At 37.5% G+C, this 20,798-nt stretch overlaps 2 protein-coding genes across 3 annotated transcripts in view; both read right to left on the reverse strand.

Annotated features, from left to right (window-relative positions):
- Positions 1–20,798, reverse strand: part of UBE2W (ubiquitin conjugating enzyme E2 W) — a 76,313-nt gene that overhangs the window by 43,026 nt on the left and 12,489 nt on the right. Inside the window, exon 1 of one of the 2 annotated variants that reach the window (XM_039238384.1) lies at positions 9,426–9,443. The exons of the other annotated variant lie outside the window; for it this stretch is intronic. Coding sequence (XP_039094315.1) covers positions 9,426–9,440 — 15 coding nt within the window. The 5' untranslated portion in view covers positions 9,441–9,443. Of the gene's footprint in view, positions 1–9,425; positions 9,444–20,798 lie in introns of those variants that run through there. 2 annotated transcript variants of the gene reach the window in all.
- On the reverse strand, positions 17,894–18,274 carry LOC120235865 (signal recognition particle 14 kDa protein-like). Its single transcript, XM_039238385.1, has one exon. The coding sequence runs from the start codon at positions 18,251–18,253 to the stop codon at positions 17,921–17,923; it is 333 nt and encodes a 110-aa protein (XP_039094316.1). The 5' UTR covers positions 18,254–18,274; the 3' UTR covers positions 17,894–17,920.

Consider the following 20,798-nt stretch of genomic DNA (forward strand, 5'->3'; position numbering starts at 1 on the left):
CAAGAGCTCTGATGGAGATGTGCATTGAGATTAATGTTGTTTTCATGCCAGCAAACATAGCATATATTCTGCAGGCCACAGATCAAGGAGTAATTTTGACTTTCAAGTCTTGTTACTTAAGAAATACATTTAGCAAGGTATAGCTGCTCAATGGCAGAATAGATACTCTGAATATTTCTATAAAAAAACAAAAAGTGAGTGTAGGAATCCTGAAATAAAAGATCATGGTTGGATTTCACCTTGGGGATTTCTACCAAACCTAAGGAGGACAAGACCAAAACATGAGGCTTCTAACAGAAGACTATGGCTCTTCAGTGTCTTAGGGTAAGATAAAGGACATAGAAAATTCCCTGTTTTGAACTCAGCAATGGGCAAAGGAAGAAAAAATTTCTTCCATGAAATAAATGTCTTAACCACAAGTGGACACCCACATGGGTTTATAGTATGAATTCCTACAACCTCAGACAAGAATTTAATCAAAAGTGGTCCAGGAAGGAATGCCCAGGCAACTGGCAGAAGTAAATATAAGCCCTAGAGGAAAAGAAGTTCTATCCTTTGAAGCAACAGTTTTGCTTATCAGAATCTAGAAAGATAAATTAAAAATTAATAAGGATCAAATGAGAACTTATTCAGAAGACAACAGCATTCAATACGCCACTGTGATAAAAAAACTATCTTCCCCAGGATTCAGAATACCACCAGATCCCCCAATTAATTTATGTCCTTCTAGGATTTATATAACTGTAAGCAACTCTAAGGCAGACTGTGTCTATTTGTCTTTGTATTCCTAGCATTCAAAACTGTGCCTGGCACATAATGGTTTTTGCTCTAGTAAATATTTAAAAAATTAATAAGGGTGTTGACCAATTCACTATTTGCAAGGGCAAAATCCAGAAACAATATATGTGTCTGTCAACAGCTAAATCACACAAATTATGGCATATGGAAATAAGACTATGCAACCATTAAGAATTACGTGTACTAACAAAAGAACCTCAAAATATACTGATGAAGAAAAAGCAAGTCTCAGAATATATAGAATTCTTTTATGTTAAAACAAAAGCAAGAGATTATACTGTTATATAAATGCATACAAAAGAGGTCTGAAGGAAACACATCCAACTATTTTACGGTAATACCCTCCTAGCAGTGGAAATGGAGGATAAAGACATCTTTATTTGTACTATATACTTTTATACTATATCTCTTTTACAATAAGAATGTAAACATGAAGGACACCTAGGTGGCTCAGTCGGTTATGCGTCCCACTTCAGCTCAGGTCATGATCTCAGTTTGTGGGTTCAAGCCCCACGTCAGGCTCCGTGCCGACAGCCCACAGCCTCAGTCGGCTTCCGATTCTGTGTCTCCCTTTCTCTCTGCCCCCCCCCATGCGCACGCGCGCACGCGCGCACACACACACACACACACTCTCTCTCTCTCTCTCTCTCTCTCTCTCTCTCAAAAAATAAATAAAACATTAAAAAAAAAATAAGTAAGTTAAATAAGGAGCGCTTGGGTGGTTCAGTCAGTTAAGCGTCCCACTTCAGCTCAGGTCATGATCTTACAGTTTGTGGGTTCGAGCCCCGAGTTGGCCTCTGTGCTAACAGCTCAGAGCCTGGAGCCTGCTTTGGATTCTGTGTCTCCCTCTCTCTTTGACTCTCCCTTGCTCACACTGTCTCTCTCTCAGGAAAAAAAAAAAAAAAAAGAATGTTATTTGGCCATAAAATAGAATGAAGTACTAACACGCTGTAACATGGATGAACATCAAAACATTATGCTAAGTGAAACAAATCAGCCACAAAAAACTACATATATGACGGTATTATTTACATGAAATGCCCAGAACAAGCAAGTCCATAGATACAGACTAGTATCTGCCTGAGGGATGTGGAGTGAAGTGTTAGAAGAGAGAGTGCTTGTGGGTGTAAGTTTTCTTTTGGAGGTTATGAAAATATTCTAATATTAGATTATGGGGACAGGCGTAAAACCAGGTAAATATACTAAAAACCACTGACTGTACATTTTAAATGGTTAAATTTTATAGCATACAAATTATATCTAAACAAAACTTTAAAAAAACCCAATGGATTAAATAGCAGATTAAAATAGGTGAAAAGAGAATTAGTACCTAGGACAATAACCTGAAGCATTTATCAAGGATATAACAGAGAGACTGAGATGACAGTATGAAACAAGAACACAAAGGAGAATAAGAATCAACACTTTAAGAGATAATGCTTGAGAATTTCCCAGAATTGTTGAAGATATCAATCCTCAGGTCCAAGAAGCCCGATGAATTCCAAACAGTGTAAATAAAAAGAATTAAATTAAACTGATGTTTAAAAAGAGCTTAATCCTAAAAACCACAGAGAAAAGACAGATTACCCAAACAGAAATGGAAATTAGGCTGATGGCCTAAAAGTAACAGTGCATTATCTTTAGTGGAGTGAAAACAATGGACAATTTTAACTCCTATATCTAGCAAAACTAAATTTCAGGAACATAAGTGAAATAAAGATATTTTCAGACAAAGCAGAGTTTACCACCAGCAGCAACCAACAAACAATAAATCTTGACTTCCTTCTGGAAAAGGATCCCAAATGACAAGTTAAAGATGCAAAGGATGGGGCGCCTGGGTGGCTCAGTCGGTTAAGTATCCGACTTCTGCCCAGGTCATGATCTCACGGTTCGTGAGTTCGAGCCCCGCGTCAGGCTCTGTGCTGACAGATAGCTCAGAGCCTGGAGCCTCCTTCAGATTCTGCCTCCCTCTCTCTCTGACCCTCCCCTGCTCACGCTCTCTCTCTCTCTCTCTCTCAGAAATAAATAAAACATTAAAAAAATTATTTTTAAAGATGCAATGGAATGGGTGAGCAAAATTACATAAACATGTAAGTAAATCTATAAATCTAAACACTGGTTATAAAAAATATAGGCCCATAACTCTGTATGGATAAGCTCTTGGGGCCAAATGTGTTTCAAAATTCAGAAATTTTTGGATTTCATAAAAATAACAATATCAGGGGCACATGAGTGGCTCCAGTTAAGCGTCCAACTCTTGATTTTGGCTCAGGTCATGATCTTAGAGTTTGTGGGATGGAGTCCCATGCCAGGCTCTCTGCTAAAGTGTGGTACCTGCTTGGGATTCTCTCCCACCCTCTCACCGCCCCTCCCCTGCTTACACTGTCTCTCAAAATAAGTCAGAGGGACCAAACTACACACCCAAAAAACAAACAACCCAGTGAAGAAATGGGCAGAAGATATGAACAGACGCTTCTCCAAAGAGGACATCCAGATGGCCAACAGACACATGAAACGATGCTCAGCATCCCTCCTCGTCAGGGAAATACAAATCAAAACCACACTGAGATACCACCTCACGCCAGTCAGAGTGGCTAAAATGAGCGAATCAGAGAACTCTAGATGCTGGCGAGGATGTGGAGAAACGGGCACCCTCCTACACTGTTAGTGGGAATGTAAACTGGTACAGCCCCTCTGGAAAACAGTGTGGAGGTTCCTAAGGAAACTAACAATAGAACTCCCCTATGACCCAACAATAGCACTGCTAGGAATTTACCCAAGGGATACAGAAACGCTGAGGCATAGGAGCACATGTACCCCAATGTTCATAGCAGCACTCTCCACAATAGATAAACATGGAAAGAGCCTAAGTGTCCATCAACAGATGAATGGATCAAGAAGATGTGGTTTATCTATACCATGGAATACTACATGGCAATGAGAAACAATGAAATCTGGCCATGTGTAGCAACATGGATGGACCTTGAGGGTGTTATGCTGAGCGAAATAAGTCAGGCAGAGGAGGACAAATACCATATGTTTGCACGTATAGGAGGATTAGGAGGAACTTGACGGAGGACCAAGGGGGAGAAGAAGGGCGGAAATGGTGGGGGAAAGGGAGAGAGGCAAACCATGAGAGACTCTTGAATGCTGACAAAAACTGAGGACTGATGGATGTGGGGGGGGAGGAGGGATGGGCATGGAGGAGGACACTTGTGGGGATGAGCACTGAGTGTTATGTGGAAAGTAATTTGACAATAAACTATTTGTAAAAACAAAACAAAACAAAACAAGTCACAGGGGCCTCTGGCTGGCTCAGTCTTTTGAGCATCAGACTTCAGCTAAGGTCATGATCTCCCAGTTCATGAGTTCGAGCTCCGCACCAGGCTCACTGCTGTCATCGCAGAGCATGATTCCAATCCTCTGTCACCTGCACCATACCCCTCCTCCGCTACTATCTCTCTGCCCACCCCCCCGCCCCATCTCAAAAAAATACATAAACTTAAAAATGTCACAAATTAGGCTTCAGCACTTCAGTAGGTAAATATTTTCAATACATGGGATTTTTTTCAGGACTATGCAGTCTCATGTCCATTCAGGGCAGGTTTTGCCACTAGAAAAATCTGTGGTCAACTTACATAGAAGTTTTGGTTTCCAAACTTTTTTTTTTAGATTTTGGATTTCAACAAAAGATAGGAGCCTAAAATGTCAATCGGTAAGATTAAAATAGGACATAACCAAAATACAGGGCAATTAACACATAAATTGGAAGACAGGTGATGGGAGTCAGAACATTCTAAAATCACACTGTTTTAGAAGAGTACAAACCAGAGGAGCCTGGCTGGTTCTGTCTATAGAGCAGGCAACTCTTGATCTCAGGGTCATAAGTAAAAGAGTGCAAACATACTCATAAGCTTTATGTTGTATGAAAGACAATGATTGCTTTATTATTTTAACTCCAGTACAGTTAACACAGGTAACTTTAGATTTTGATAACTATGCATGTTAAATTAGGTATCATAATGCCTAGAAGTCAATAAGAAAAATACAAACAAACAGGAAAACTGGCAAGAGACTAGAATATACAATTTACAGAAAGCAACCTAATGACCAATTTACATGAAAAAGGACTCAGCTTCATTGGTCATCAGAAAATGAAAATTAAAGCCATATATTACTATAACATATATCTACCAAAATGGCTAATATTAAAAACAACTGACAAGACCAAGTTGGCAAGTATGTGCAAGAACTGGGCTTTCATACAGCTGGTGGACAAACCAATGGGCATTTTGTAAACTTGAATATAAACTATACTCTGACCGACCAATTTTATTCCAAGGTTTCTCAACATATATACATATATGTTCAATAAAACACATGTATAAGAACGTTTATAGCAGCATTGTTTTTGAAAGTACCAAACTAGAAACAAATGTCTATCAAAAGTAAAATGGGCACAAATAACATATCAGATAAAGGGTTGGTATCAAAAACCTATAAAGAACTTATCAAACTCAACACCCAAAAAACAAATAATCCAGTGAAGAAATGGGCTAAAGACACGACAGTCACTTCTCCAAAGACATCCAGATGGCCAACAGACACATGAAATGATGCTCAATGTCACTCATCATCAGGGAAATAGAAATCAAAGCCACAATGAGATACCCCCTCACACCTGTCAGAATGGCTAACATTAACAACTCAGGCAACAACAGATGTTAGCAAGGATGTGGAGAAAGAGGATCTCTTTTGCACTGCTGGTGGGAATGCAAACTGGGGCAGCCACTCTGGAAATCAGTATGGAGTTTCCTCAAAAAGTTAAAACTAGAACCTACAACTCAGCAAGTGGACTACTAGGTATTTATCCAAGGGATGTAGGTATGCTGTTTCGAAGTAAACATGCACCCCAGAATTTATATCAGCACTATCAACAATAGCCAAACTATTGAAAGAGCCCAAATGTCCATCAATGGATGAATGGATTAAGAAGACGTGGTGTGTATGTGTGTGTGTGTGTGTGTGTGTATATATATATATATATATTCGATGGAGTACTACTTGGCAATCAAAAAGAATGAAACCTTGCCATCTGCAACTACATGGATGGTACTAGAGGATATCATGCTAAGCAAAATTAGTCAGACAAAGACAAATATGACTTCACTCATATGAGGACTTTAAGATACAAAACAGATGAACATAAGGGAAGAAAGGCAAAAATAATATAAAAACAGGGAGGGGGACAAAAACATAAAGACTCTTAAATATGGAGAAGAAACAGAGGGTTACTGGAGGGGTTGTGGGAGGAGGGATGGGCTAAAAGAGTAAGGGGCATTAAGAGATCTACTCTTGAAATCACTGTTGCACTATATGCTAACTACCTTGGACATAAATAAAAAAAGTTTTTAAAAAGGAATGTAAAACGTAAAATGGGTAAATTATTTGTGGTCTATTCAAACACTTCAATAAAAATTATTCAGTTCTACACAGAACACGGGTCATCTTAAAAAGTAATGTTGAGCAAATAAAGTCAAAGAAAAAAATATGTCATATAATTTCATTTATATAAAGCTCACCAACAGGCAAAGTAACTGATGGTATTAGAAGTCAAGAAAGTGATTACCTTTGGAGAACAAAAGGTAGTTGTTATTGGGAATGGGCATAAGAGAGGCTCCTGATGTACAACTATTATTCTATTTCTTTGTACGTGATAGCATTCACATTGTGAGTATATAAATTCTACATTTAGATTTCTGAGTGTTATATCTCAGTAAAAACATTCATCAAAGTTTTTGAAAATTGACTATGGTGACCAACTCGTTAATATACTAAAAGCCAGGAGACTGTATACTTTAAACTAATGACCATAGTATGTGAATTACTTCTCAATAAAATTATTAATAAAAATTTTATTAAACAATAAAAAATAAATGAAAGATAAACATGGAAAATGTTAAGTGTTGAATCTACATAAAAGCTATAGACGTACTTTTTTTTTTTTAATGTTTTTTATTTATTTCTAGGAGAGAGAGAGAGAGAGAGAGACAGCGTAAGCAGGGGAGGGTCAGAGAGAGAGGGAGTCACAGACAGAAACAGACTCCAGGCTCTGAGCTGGCAGTCAGCACAGAGCCCGACACAGGGCTCGAACACACGAACCGCAAGATCATGACCTAAGCGAAAGTCGGACGCTTAACCGACTAAGCCACCCAGGCGCCCCTATAGACGTACTATCTTTTCCACTTTTCTGTGCATTTGAAATTTTCATAACAGCTAGTTTGGAATAGGGGGAACCTAGGGTGGCTCAATCAGTTGAGAGGGTTTGAGCATGTGACTCTTAATATAGGTTCAGGTCATCATCCCACAGTCCTGGGGTGGGAGTCCATCCAGCTCTGCATGGAATGTAGAACTTGCTTAAAATTTTCTTTCTTTCTCTTTCTCTCTCCCTCCATTCCTCCCTTCCTTCTCCATCCCTCTCCATGGCTTGCACTCTCTCTCTAAAATAAAAAAAAATTTTAAAAAAGGGTGCCTGGGGTGGCTCAGTCAGTTAAGCGTCCAACTCTTGACTTTGGCTCTGGTCATAATTTCACATTTTGTAAGATCAAGCCCTGCCTAAGATTCTCTGTCTCCCTTTCTCTGCGCACCTCCCTCGCTTGTGCTTTCTCTCTCCCTCTCAAAAATAAACATTAAAAAAAATTAATTAAAAAAAATTTTAAAGTTTGGAATAAAAACATGAATGACAACATTGAAAGAAATGCAAAAATAGCTAGGGTAACTCCTAAAAAAATAGGGGGTATATCTTCTAAACAAGTAGAAGTGGGAAAAACAAAATGAGAAAAAAGAAAACTCAATCTATGCTAAGGAAAGACAAAGGTACAGAACAAAAGCAGGATAAATGAAAAGCATTTAAAAAATAATAAATTCCAATAAACATATTGGAATGTTTAATGTTACTCATAAAAAAATAGATTAAGTTCTTTAAATGGTAAAGATGTTGAAAATATATACTTACGATATTTTTAAGAGATATAACTAAAACAAAAGCACAGAAAGGTTCGAAGTCAAAGGACAAAAAAAAAAAAAGATACCAGGCCCCAAGAAAGCCAACATAGTTTACTTGTAGCTGGTAAAACCAACTGTAAGGCCAAAAATATTAAAAAGAAATCTCCATAGTGATAAAAGGTTCAATTCACCAAAAGCATAAAACCTGAATATACCCAACTTGGCCTCAAAAACTCATCAACAGAAGAAATCAATCTACCTTCATAACAGGAAATTTCATTAACGTATCTCAAAGTAATGGACAAATCAGACAAAACAACCTGCAAACTACTTTTGTCAGGCTCCCTTCTTGGTTTTGCCAACAGGAGGGGGGGGGGGAGTGTAAGAAAAATGCCATTCCCCACCTCCTGATTCTGATAATGCCTCCAAAATGAAGGTGTCTTCTACTGAAGTCAAGAGCAGGCAGTGGGTTTCTACCAATAGCAGTAACTCAGAGTAGCTCCAGCAGCTTAGTAGCAAGTGCAAGCTCTTTGGTTGCAGCCATTAAGGAGTACAACTCCCAGATCTTTTAGAAAACAAAACAGAACAAAGCAAACCTCCTTTGTTCTTCTCAAACCCTCTACCCTCCCTTTGGCGGTCTAGTCCTAACCACACCCTAGTAACCAATTACCTGCATTAAACCTCGCTGCATGAAAATGCCTACAGTAATTATTATATATTTACCTACCTGGTCACTGATATCCATTTAAACTTCTACTTAAAAATAGAGCATTTTTAAAATATTGCCATTAATAACTAGAGAAAACAAGTTTTTCAAGCATTTATTAAACATTTGTAAGAAACGACCAGTGTTAAGCCATAAAATCTACTTTCAAATTACATAGAATTGTAAGATACAAATCACATCCTCTGACCACAATGCAGTAAGTTAGAATTAGCAAAAAGAACTAGGAAACAATGCATGCATTTAGAAACCTTAAAACACACTTTTAAATACAATGATCAGGAAGAAATCATAGTGGAGACCAAATATATTCAGAAATTAATTATCACAAAAATACTACCTCTAAAACTTACGAGATAATAGCTAAAGTGTACTTAGCATAAACTACATTATAGTTATTAATGTAGTTTTTAAACAATGGCTCTTAAACTTTTTTGGTCTTAGACAAGATCAGGCGCATTTACGGTGGTATGGCCGTAGACTAAACTTTCTGGTCTTAGAAGCCCTTTTATACTTACAAGATTTTTAGTTCCCCACAAAGCTTTTGTTAATATGGGGCAAATATATACCCACACACATATATATGTATAGAGAGAGAGACAGAGAGAGAGTTGTTAATATGGGGCAAATATATATATAGAGAGAGAGAGACAGAGAGACAGAGAGAGAGAGAGATAACTACTAATTTTGAAGAGCCTGAAATTAAGTCCTCGGGCGGTGCGTAGCCCTAATTCCAGGAAAAGCTTCAGCTAAAGCCACCCTCGGATCAGCCAATCAAAAGAAATGCGTAACATTCCTGTGGTCTGAGTCAGGGCTGGGAACTGCAGGTAGTTACTCTGTACAAACTAGCCAATCACTCACCGCTTGCCTAAACCCCACGAAGGCCCTTTGAGCTCACCTCATAATTGGTCATTTTCAAAGGATTCTCAAAGATCATGACTGGGTCCCGGCAAAAGTAACGGACGCCTCACAGACACTGAATGGTCAAAACTGTTACTATGGGTGCTGTACAATTAGGATTGGTGCTTATGTGATGATGTAGTATGTACATGTGCACTGTAACACCCCCGTCCCTTACCCCATAAAACCCCTGCTCGCGATTGTTCAGGGCTTCGCCTAGCTGCCACTGCGCTGGTAGACGGGTGAGTCCCTGCTCGAGCTTGTAATAAAGACCCTTATGTACCTGCACTGGTGTCGGCTCCTTGGAGGTCTCTGGGGACTTGCGATTCGGGCACAACAATTTGAATTGTGAAATTTTAGTCTGTTAATCCATTTAAAAATAAAACTTACTGGGTGTTATATGGAAACCAACCTGACAATAAATTATTTAAGAAAAATACAATAATGAACTAAAAAAGTAAAACTTATTGATAACAAATGTTTTATTATTTTAAAAAACGTTTATTTTGAGAAAGTGTGTGTATGCAAATGCGGAAAGGGCACATAGAGAAGGAGAGAGAAAAATCCCAAGCAGGCTCCATGCTGTCAGCACAGAGCCTGAAGTGGGGCTTGATTCCAGAACCATGAGATCTTGACCTGAGCTGAAATCAAGTCAGAGACGCTCAACTGAGCCACTCTGGCACCCCAACATACAAATATTTATGAAGATTTTACTTCTGATACAGAAGTTATGAGAAGAATGGCATTATTTTATATTTTTGTAGATTTCCTTTAATGTCTGCCTTAAGAAAAGACATCTAGATTTGTAAGGTGGCAGGACTATCCCTGGTAGGTATCAAGATTTCACCAAAAACTGTGAAGTATGGACACACAGGGCAGAAGAGAGAGCCCAGATGTCAACCCATACTATTTGGAAACTTGATTAAACTTGATTAACTGTTTACCTTGTTTGGTAAACAGGAAAGGTTCTTAATAAATGGAACTGAGAGAAACTAGATAGGGAGTTTAAAAAAAAAAAAGGAAAAGAAGTTGGATTTCTACCTCAAACCATAAATATTAAAAGATGAATGTGTGAAAAGCTAAACCATAAGACTTTTTGGAAATAAGATTTTAGGACAAATTTTAGAAAAATTTCAGGAGCTCAGAGTAGAAAAGGATTTCTTAAACAAAATGCAAAATACACAAACAAAAGGAAATGACTGACGTCGTTCTTTGGGGTTAATCAAGACCTGTGAAAGTGAAAAAACAAATCTTGAACGGGGAAAAGAATTTAGCCATAAAGGAACTATAAATCAATAAAAGACAAATGAATTGAAAACAGTCAATGGGCCATTTCAGACAAGAGGAAACAGAAACGGCCCATAAACAAATAACCAAGAAATGTAAAATAGAAACACAATGAGACACCACTTACAAAAATTATGAACTCAGACGATACCAAATATTAGGGAGTATGTGGTATCCCTGGGACTCCTGTACTACCAGCAAAAACATAAATTGATTTAACAACTTTTGACATTTAGTAAACCCAGTAAGTCCACTCCAAGATATATACCCTAAAGAAAACCATATACATGTGCACCAGGAAAGAGGTATCAGTATATCTAAAGCAGAATGTTCATAATAATTTGGGACTAAAATAAATAATGACAGACTTTGTAACAAAGAATACTTAACCTTAAAAATGTACTACATCCATCAAGATGAATTAATCTTAAAATGTTAAACAAAAGTCAAAAAAACTACAGTATGATTCCATTTATTTAATGTTCAAAAAAGCAAAACAATATACAGTGCAAAGTAAACCTACAATGAAAAACTGGGGAACCAGAAGGGGGGCACCTGGGTGGCTCAGTCAATTAAGCATCCGACTTCGGCTCAGGTCATCTCATGGTTTGTGGGTTCAAGCCCTGCATCGGGCTCTGTGCTGACAGCCAGCTCAGAGCCTGGAGCCTGCTTCAGATTCTGTATCTCCCTCTCTCTCTGACCTTTCCCTGCTCAGGCTGTCTGTCTGTCTCTCTCAGAAATAAATTAAGAAAAAAAAAAAAAAGAAGGGAAATTTATTACCAAAGGACATAAAGAGGCAGATAGTAGGCTTCAAAAGTAATGGTAACCTTTATTTCTTAAGCCAAGTATTTTATTAATATTACTTAACATATTCACCTACAATTTTTAAATTATTTTATGTAAATTTCATCATCCTTTCTTCTGGGCCATTCTCAAAAGTTTGGTTGTGAAAGGAGGGACAGCAACAGAACGATAGTTGGCAGAAGTGGTAGACGGAGGTGTTTATTTTTTATGGAGAAACTTAAGCACAAGTAAATACAGAAGGCTGATACATGATATGTAAAAAAACCTATGAGAAGATGGGATTTAGAGTTCAGGATCAGGGACTGATTTTACAAGGGAATTGTCTTTTCAAGGGCAAATGCTGTATACCTAGGAACAAAGATATAAACCAAAATATTTAAAATTAAAATAATCCCTTCATCTCAACATCCAGTGATTTTCTTGGGGTAGTGATTTTTCTTTTTGCCTATCTGTAATTTTCTATAATTTCAACAATAAATGTGTATAAGTTTTCTAATAAAAAATAGTAATTCTGGGGCGCCTGGGTGGCTTAGTCGGTTAAGCGTCCAACTTTCGCTTAGGTCATGATCTCGCGGTTTGTGGGTTCGAGCCCCGCGTCGGGCTCTGTGCTGACTGCCAGCTCAGAGCCTGGAGCCTGTTTCAGAGTCTGTATCTCCCTCTCTCTCTGACCCTCCCCTGCTCACGCTGTCTCTCTCTCTCCTAGAAATAAATTAAAAAAAAAAAAATAGTAATTCTAACAATGGTGTGGCAGATATACTGGAGAAGTTAAGACAGAATGAAGGCCAAGAAGTCAGACTGAATACTAGAAAAATAAGGGTTGGGACATTAAAGCAGGGCAATCAAAGGACTAAACTGGGATGCAGAATGGAATGGATTTCGTGGTAACTGGATTGGCGGGGGGGGGGGGAATTAAGAATGACTCCAGGATGTTAGTCTGGATGAATGGTGGTGGTGCTATTAATCTGAAAGAAATACACTTAAGAGATATAAGCAGGAATTGCAGATCTCTTTGGGGTTGGAGGCAGCTGAGACTAAATTCAGTTTTGAACCTGTGGAATTCAAGCTTCTTGTGAACATTAAGATTGATGGATGAAAATAAGCCAATCAACCAGAAAAGAAGCATAGCTGTTCCTTTTAAACAAGGCTCTTTAGGTTGGGTAGGCTTTCTACTATAAACTCAATGTACACATCACACATACTTTATACCTTAAGCCGGGTTTGCTTCATTCAGAAGGCAAGGAGTTTACAACCCCAGAATCAAATATGAATACTCAAACTAGTTCAGAAATTATCCATCTGGTGTTTTTGAAAATTATAACTACAATAAAATATTTAAGTTACCCAGAAACATTGACTCCGGATGAAATAAAATACAGTCTGAGTCTACTTTCTCCCCTTGATCACTACATTTCATACTGTAGATGAAAAACAGTCATCAGCATTAAGCCTGAGAGATGAGGTCTCATTTAAGCTAACCATTTTAAACTTTGGAAAAATATTTAAAAAAAAAATTTTTCCCCCTATAAAAGTACAACTCAAAATTTTTTACCTTCCAGTTTGCCAGGCTGGGCTATATCCAGAGCCTTTGGTAAGTGTTAATAAGGAAGTTACTCAGTAAAATAATATGTCATAAAGCATAAAACATGCTATGTAGTGGAAAATGCACATTTTAGCCAGGGCTTGGCATACATCAAACTTTAAATATGCAGAATAAAATGACTGATAATATTATCCTCAAAGAGTAGAAAGTTTGGTTTAACCTTCAAATCAAACTGCAGATCACAGGAAACCAGAATTAGGATTTAGGAATAGTAGCTTCTGTCACTTATTTGTTCTAAATTTAAGCAAAGCACAAACCTTAAGAGTATAAACTAGAATATGCTGTAAGGTATATATTTAATTGAAAAAAATTAATAACCTACTTTCAGGAGTGTATATGTTGAATAAATAATCATCTTTATCTTCATTCCTGCATAATTAAATATCTATCTCAGATTGTTAATAGGATAGAATGAGACTGTCCAACAGATAAAATGTTATTTTGAAAACTTGAAAGTTTCAAATAAACACACAAAGGTAGTATTAAAATTCAAAGATGAAAAAAAGAAAAAAATAAGATGGTAAATAAAAACATAAAAGAGGACTATCCTAAAATTAGGAGTTTTCCCTAACCAACTTTATTAGAGAGCAAATAAAAATATGCATCCGCTTCATTTGCTTTGGGGAAATATTTTTAAATAACAAACTTCAGCGTCTCTCTCAGCTGCAATCTATAAATTTAGCCCCACATGTTCTCCAAAAGTTATTAATGGAAAGCTTCCTCTTAGCAAAAAATACTAAAACATACAAAGAATGCAAACCACCAACTTGTTTCCTCATCTTCAGCCAACAACTAAAAGAAAAAAAATCAAAAACAAAAACACATGGTCCCTACAGTCAATCTCTGGTCCTTTGCTTAAGTCCCAGACAAAGGAGATTCTTTTCTCTTTTCCAAATCTTCCCATCTGTCTATGTCTGGACCTTATCAAGTCATCTAGGATCAAATTAATAATTTGGTTTCTAATAACTTCACTGTTTGCCATTCTGTAACCCCTTCCTTCAGCCATCAACTGGGTCTCTGTCAGCTTTAAAATAAGCAAAAAGTCATCCTTTATCCTCTCTGTCCATTTCCTCCTTTGGTTTCACTGTCCCAACTCCTTGAACTTAGTCAACATCCACTGCCTCTCTACTTTCCCTCTCATATATTCACTTAAGCTTCAACCCCTCAAAATTTCTCAAGATTCAGTGCTACTTGCTTATTAAATTGTACTGGGGTTTGGGGTGCCTGGCTGGTTCACTTAGTAGAGTATGCAACTCTTGATCTTGGGGTCGTGAGTTCAAGCTCAGTGTTAAGTGTGGAGCCTACTTTAAAACAACCACCACCACCACCACCTACTGTGGTTCCCATCTTGGTGACTTGTCACTTATAATCTTTCACGTGAAAAGCTTTACGCTCTTTGATTCTGTTATACAAAACTTGGCTATGTTCCCATTTCTGCTATATGTTTTACTTACTGGCCACTCTTTTTGTAGGTCCCCTTAAAACAAAGTAGTTTTCTACCATTTTTAGAAAGCTCCAATCCCTTGACTTTAAACTCACTGCCATCACGCATTTAAGAGCCAGGAAATACAGAAAATACTGAGTTCTATGACTCAAAAACACTATTCTTGAAAATTTATTCTAAGGAATAATTTAAAATTGAGAACATGATTAGATCATGACACGGTTAGAACAAACACTGACACTCAACTCTCTATACCAAAAGACAGCTTCCAGGACCTTTATCTTTTAAGCATTACGACTAATGAAGATTTTGTAAGATTCTTTTTAAGCCACAAACTCAATGGATCTTAGTTGGACAGATATTTCCTTTTTATAGATTTAATCCCAAAAGAAGACGCAACCAATGATTTGTAACTTACTGGGATAACTATTAGAACATTCATGTAACAAGTACATATATTTTTAAAGGTGTACTGCATTCTTTCTTATTGCAAGAGAATAATTGCAATAAGAAATTACTGTTCTGAGTAAAATCTAGTTTTGTAATGGAACTCATCTTGGACAGAAACAACTGGTAATATGGACAATTTCTTTGAGAACATATCAGTTCTGTCTGTTAAGTAGAGTTATCTGAAAAGTATGAACCTAGCCAAGTTAAGTTACCTCAACTTTGGGCCCATTTTTTCATTAAAAAAAATGTCAGACTAAATGATCTCTAAATTTCCTTTTAATTAAAAAATACCAGAAGGCAATCTACTTGTTTTCACAAGTTAGAATTATAGGCAGCTTCCTCTAGACATTGTTCAGTCTGATTCAATCGTATTCACCTGCGATTAGTTTTCTGTAGTTTTACAAGTAATGCATATATTCTCATTAAAGTTTTAAACACTTCTGTACATTACCTGGTAAATCCTATATATTATAATATGTTCATCTAATGTGAACATAGTGTTATTTCTGTATATCCAGATCTCTACATAACTACAATGGTTTAAAGCATGTTCCAAAAAACTAAATACAGCAGTGCCCCCTTATCTGAGAGGGACATACTACAAGGCCCCTTGCAGATGTCTGAAACCATGGAGAGTGTCAAACCCTAATAAAACTGTGTTTGTTTTTTCCTATACATACATACATATGTTAAAGTTTAATTTACAGACTAGGCACAATAAGACATTAACAATAACTAATAATAAAATATAACAACTATAACAATCTACTACAGTAAGTTATGTGAATGTAGTCTCTCTCAAAATATCTTTTTATACTGAAGACATCCTTCCTTGTGATGATGTGAGATGTTAAAATGCCTATGCAATGAGACAAAGTGAGACAAATGTTGCTGGCACTGTGACCTAGCATTAGGGTATTATTACTGACCTTCTGACCTATTCTCAAAGGATATGTCAAAAGGAGGACTGTCCGCTTCTGGTCCACAGAAGCAAAAATGCAAATAAAGAGAAGGCTACTATACAAAGAACTGTTTTTAGTACAACGTTTTTAGTTAACCAAATGAACAAATCACTACCATGAAACCAAACATAATTCATAATTCATATAATCATTACCTTGTATCTTGTCTAAAGCAAGCAATTTTCCATTTTTAATTAAAAACAGTATGGGGAGGGCAGCTGGGTGGCTCAGTTGGTTAAGAGTTCAACTTTGGCTCAGATCATAATCTCACTGTTTATGGGTTCAAGCTCTGTGCTGGGCTCTGTGCTGACAGCTCGGAGCCTGGAGCCTGCTTCAGATTGTGTCTCCCTCTCTCTCTACCTCTCCCCCACTTGTGCTCTGTGTCTGTCTCTCAAAAATAAATAAACATTAAAAAAAAAGTATTGGGGGAAAAGCTACTCAGTATAAACAATTTTCCTTCTTCCCCTTGTTACCTTTTACCCATTTAAACGCCCACAAAATATGATGCCTTTCTCAGCACTATTTATAAAGATTACCATCAGCAAAAATAAAATCATAAAGTGAACTACTAACCTTAAGATTCCAGGTTAGTTACTTTGTCAAACCCAAATATCCATTTAATGAAAAGATAGTTTGTGCAACTTTTTTATTATATTGAAGATAAACAGTTGTTTTCTTCCTCAGCATGCTCAGTTATGCTATCCCATGATTTTAGGGATTTACTCCATCAATACCTTCTCTTGACACAGCAGAAACCTCTATAAGATTAGAATAACTTTAGCAAATAAGAAAATAAGAATCAAAAAAAAAGAAAGAAAGAAAAACAGAATCACATTTAATGCTTACAGGAAGATTTTTAACATGAAAAATATCGCAATAGCTTAAGACCTGGTGCTTAAGGTAGATGGCAGAGTATCTAAACATATGTACATATATATAGAAGTGACCAAAATAAAAGTAGTTTTTTAAAAATAGTTTATGTTTTATAAAAGACATCAATGTGTTCTAAAAGCCTACAACAGTATAAATAGTACAGTAGTAGAAACATTACTATTTGTTTAAGTTTATTTAGTTACCATAAGAGAGAGAAAGAAAGCATGCACGCGCACGAGCAGGGGAGGGACTGAGCAGGAGGAAGAGAATCCCAAGCTCTGCACAGTCAGCACAGAACCCGATGCAGGGCTCAAACTCATGAATCGTGAAATCATGACCTGAGCTGAAATCAAGAGTCCTATACTTAGGGGCACCTGGGTGGCTTAGTCGGTTAAGCGTCCAACTTTCACTTAGGTCATGATCTCGCGGTTCGTGGGTTCGAGCCCCACGTCGGGCTCTGTGCTGACTGCCAGCTCAGAGCCTGGAGCCTGTTTCAGTCTGTGACTCCCTCTCTCTCTGACCCTCCCCTGCTCACGCTGTCTCTCTCTCTTAGAAATAAATAAAACATTAAAAAAAAAAAAAGAGTCCTATACTTAAAGAAATGAGCCACCCAGGAGGACCCAGTCTTTAAAAAAAAAAAAAAAAATTTTTTTTAAATAATCGCTACACCCAACGTGGGGCTCTAACTCACAACCCAAGGATCAAGAGTCGCACACTCCACTGACTAAGCCAGGCAGCACCCCAAATCACTGTCTTCTTAATAATTTTTTTTGGGGGGGGATAAGTATAAGTTTAATGATCCATTGTTCTTCACACAGATAGCCGCAGAGACTTTATAATCCCGGGATATACAACCATGCAACACAGACCAATTAGCCAATTCTCCAAGAAACCTGGCTTCATACAACTATCCTGTAAACACTGCAGCTCTTCTTCCACCCAAAATAACCCTAATCTCCCAGGAAAAGCTATTAGAGGGGAACCAGGCACCTGGCTCTGCTGCCAAAAGTAAAAACCAAAAGGAAAATAGTAGTTCGGTGGTTAGTTGATGACAGCAAGAAACCTGGTGCCCTTCACTGCGCTGCTTTGCTCTTCTTACTCTTGCTCTTTTTGTCCCTCTTCTTCAGCCCATCCACGTTAGCTCTCGATAGGTTTGAGTCAGCCGTGTGAAACGTGTTCACTTCTTTGGAGCTCACCACAGTGCTGGTCTTCTTTTTCCCATCAATAGCTCTTAACAGACACTTGTTGTCAGAGGGCTCAAAGCCCTCCACAAAACCCTTCCTCGGAATGGGTTTCGTTCGACCATCGTACTTCTTCAAGGTGATGAACATGCTGCCCGACAACCGGCACTTCTGGAAGAGTCTGGTCAGCTCTGTCAGGAACTGTTTGCAATCCAGAAGCACCATTCCGGCGCCGCTAGCCCCCCGCGTCAGCATATTCTTAATGATAATTTTGCTTACAAATTTACACACATTTGGGCCTCAGTGGTCAAAAATAGCCACAGTATTACTCTAGGAGCCTAAAAATACCTTTAGTATGTTTCTTTCACTCCATGCAAACTCAGAAGTCAGTAACTTCTTTAACATTTTTGTAAAATTTCTGGAAATACAAGACCATCAAGATTTAACTAAAAACCTGGGGGAGCCTGATGGGCTCACTTAGAAGCGTATGGAACTCCTGATCTCAGGGTCATGAGTTTGAGCCTAACATGGGTGTGAGATTACTAATAAAAAATAAACTAAACAAAAAACAACTTGATTTTTTCCAGAGAGTAACACAAAGCAATCTATTTGAATAATAAAGAGAACATAAAATGTATTTACACTAAATTTCATCCTAATAAAAAAAATATGAAAAATATAAATGATTGATTTATGTAATCAATTTTGGCAACCAATGTTGCCAGTTTAAGAAATTATCAATTTACCTTTAAATTTTTTTCAATTACAAAACTAGAGCTGAATTTTACCTTATTTTTGGCCAGTTTATGAAAACGTAAAATACAATAATAAAAGACATTAACAACATATTTTAAATAAAAAACATCTGGTTTCGGTCAGAAACAGATACAAAAAATAATCAATTTTAGAATAGATGCTGAAAAAAAAAAGGGAGAAGCAGTACCTATTGACACTATTTTTACAGTTTAGGATCATGGCTAACGCTTTCCAAGCCTTCATCATTAACTATCTTACCTTCCTCTGGTACTTCTATCACTGTCAACACAAACTTCTAAAAACCGTTAAGCTTGACAGGATTGAGCCAGACTTCTTTATCCTTTCAGAGCTGATTTTTCTGTTTTTTGTTTTGTTTTATTTTTGGTAGGAATATGCTAAATTGACCAATTTCTTCCATGTACTGTAAGTTGGAAGAATCAAAAGTAAAGCTCTGTCACTATGTAAAACTTTAACTGCATTTAAAGATAAAAAGGCTTGGGGCGCCTGGGTGGCTCAACTGATTAAGCGTCTGACTTCGGCTCAGGTCATGATCTCACAGTTCGTGGGTTCGAGCCCCGCATCAGGCTCTGTGCTGACATCTAGCTCAGAGCCTGGAGCCTGTTTCAGATTCTGTATCTGCCTCTCTCTCTGACCCTCCCCTGCTCATGTTGTCTCTCTCTCTCTCTCAGAAATAAATAAAACATTAAAAAAAAAAAAAGATAAAAAGGCTTATTAGAAGGAGTGCATGGGTGGCTCAGTCTGCTGAGCTTCTGACTTCAGCCCAGGTCATGATCTCACAGCTCGTTGAGTTTGAGCCCCATGTTGGGCTCTGTGCTGACCCCTCAGAGCCTGAAGCCTGCTTTGGATTCTGTGTCTCCCTCTCTGTCTGCCTCACCCCTGTTTGCATGCACGCTCTCTCTCTCTCTCTCTCTCTCTCAAAAATAAACATGAAAAAAAATTTTAAGGCTTATCAGAAACCAGTCTGCATCTTATAGACATCAACAGAGGTCCTATCTTCTGCAACATCTGAAGGAACTAATCACAAATTCCCCATGCCAAAGCACCCCCTCCCCAACAATCTCATACCTCCACAAGCACACACAAACAGATCTATACCCAAACCACACCCAGACACATCCTAAGAATAAAACATCTGGAAAAAGAGGAGTGCCTCGGTGGCTCAGTTGGTTGGGTGTCCAACTTCAGCTCACATCATGATCTCACAGTTCATGAGTTTGAGACCCACAATGGGCTCTGTGCTGACAGCTCAGAGCCTGGAGCCTTCTTCAGATTCTATGTCTCCCTCGTTCTGCCTCTCCCCTGCTCACACTCTCTTTCTCCTTCAAAAAAAAATAAGCATTAAGAAAAAAATTTTTACCAACTTGACAATAAACTATTTGTAAGAAAAAATTTTTTTGAATCTTGAAAAAGAATAAATTTCAGATATGAGAAATATCCTGAGCACAACATATTTTGCTTTTAGAGAGAAAGCAACCACATTATTTTAGTATCAATAAAGCAAGATTATCTGCTGTCACGATAAGGGTTATGGACTAGAAGTTTAACCATGAGAAAAAATAGATTTTCATTGGGTTCATAAAGATCTCTCCAATGTGAAAGAATTACCAACCAAATATAACCTAGTTGAAAGAGATGTATATAATTAACAGAAAAATTACACTGATTTTAAAATTCTATATACTCTTTTCCATTCACCTCAATTCTGTAATTGGGCCAGGGCAGAAGCAAAAAACAGACATCAAAGGAGTGAGAGATATAGCAAGAAGTCCATGTTCTCGTATCACTTCTGACCTATGTTGAAAAAAAGCATTTCCTTGAGTCTCTGTTCTACTGAAACAGAATACTCAGAAAACACCTGATACACTTCTCTGTGAGTTAAAGCCTAATAAAGACAAACTACCTTTACAATATATACAAGGCAGAAATGAAAAATACTATGAAAGAGGTAAAAATGTGCTATGAGTTAAGAAAAAGTGCATACACTGTGAGGACT

Source organism: Hyaena hyaena, unplaced genomic scaffold (genome assembly GCF_003009895.1).
Source record: "Hyaena hyaena isolate Hyena2069 unplaced genomic scaffold, ASM300989v1 scaffold_139, whole genome shotgun sequence".
Lineage (NCBI taxonomy): Eukaryota > Metazoa > Chordata > Mammalia > Carnivora > Hyaenidae > Hyaena > Hyaena hyaena.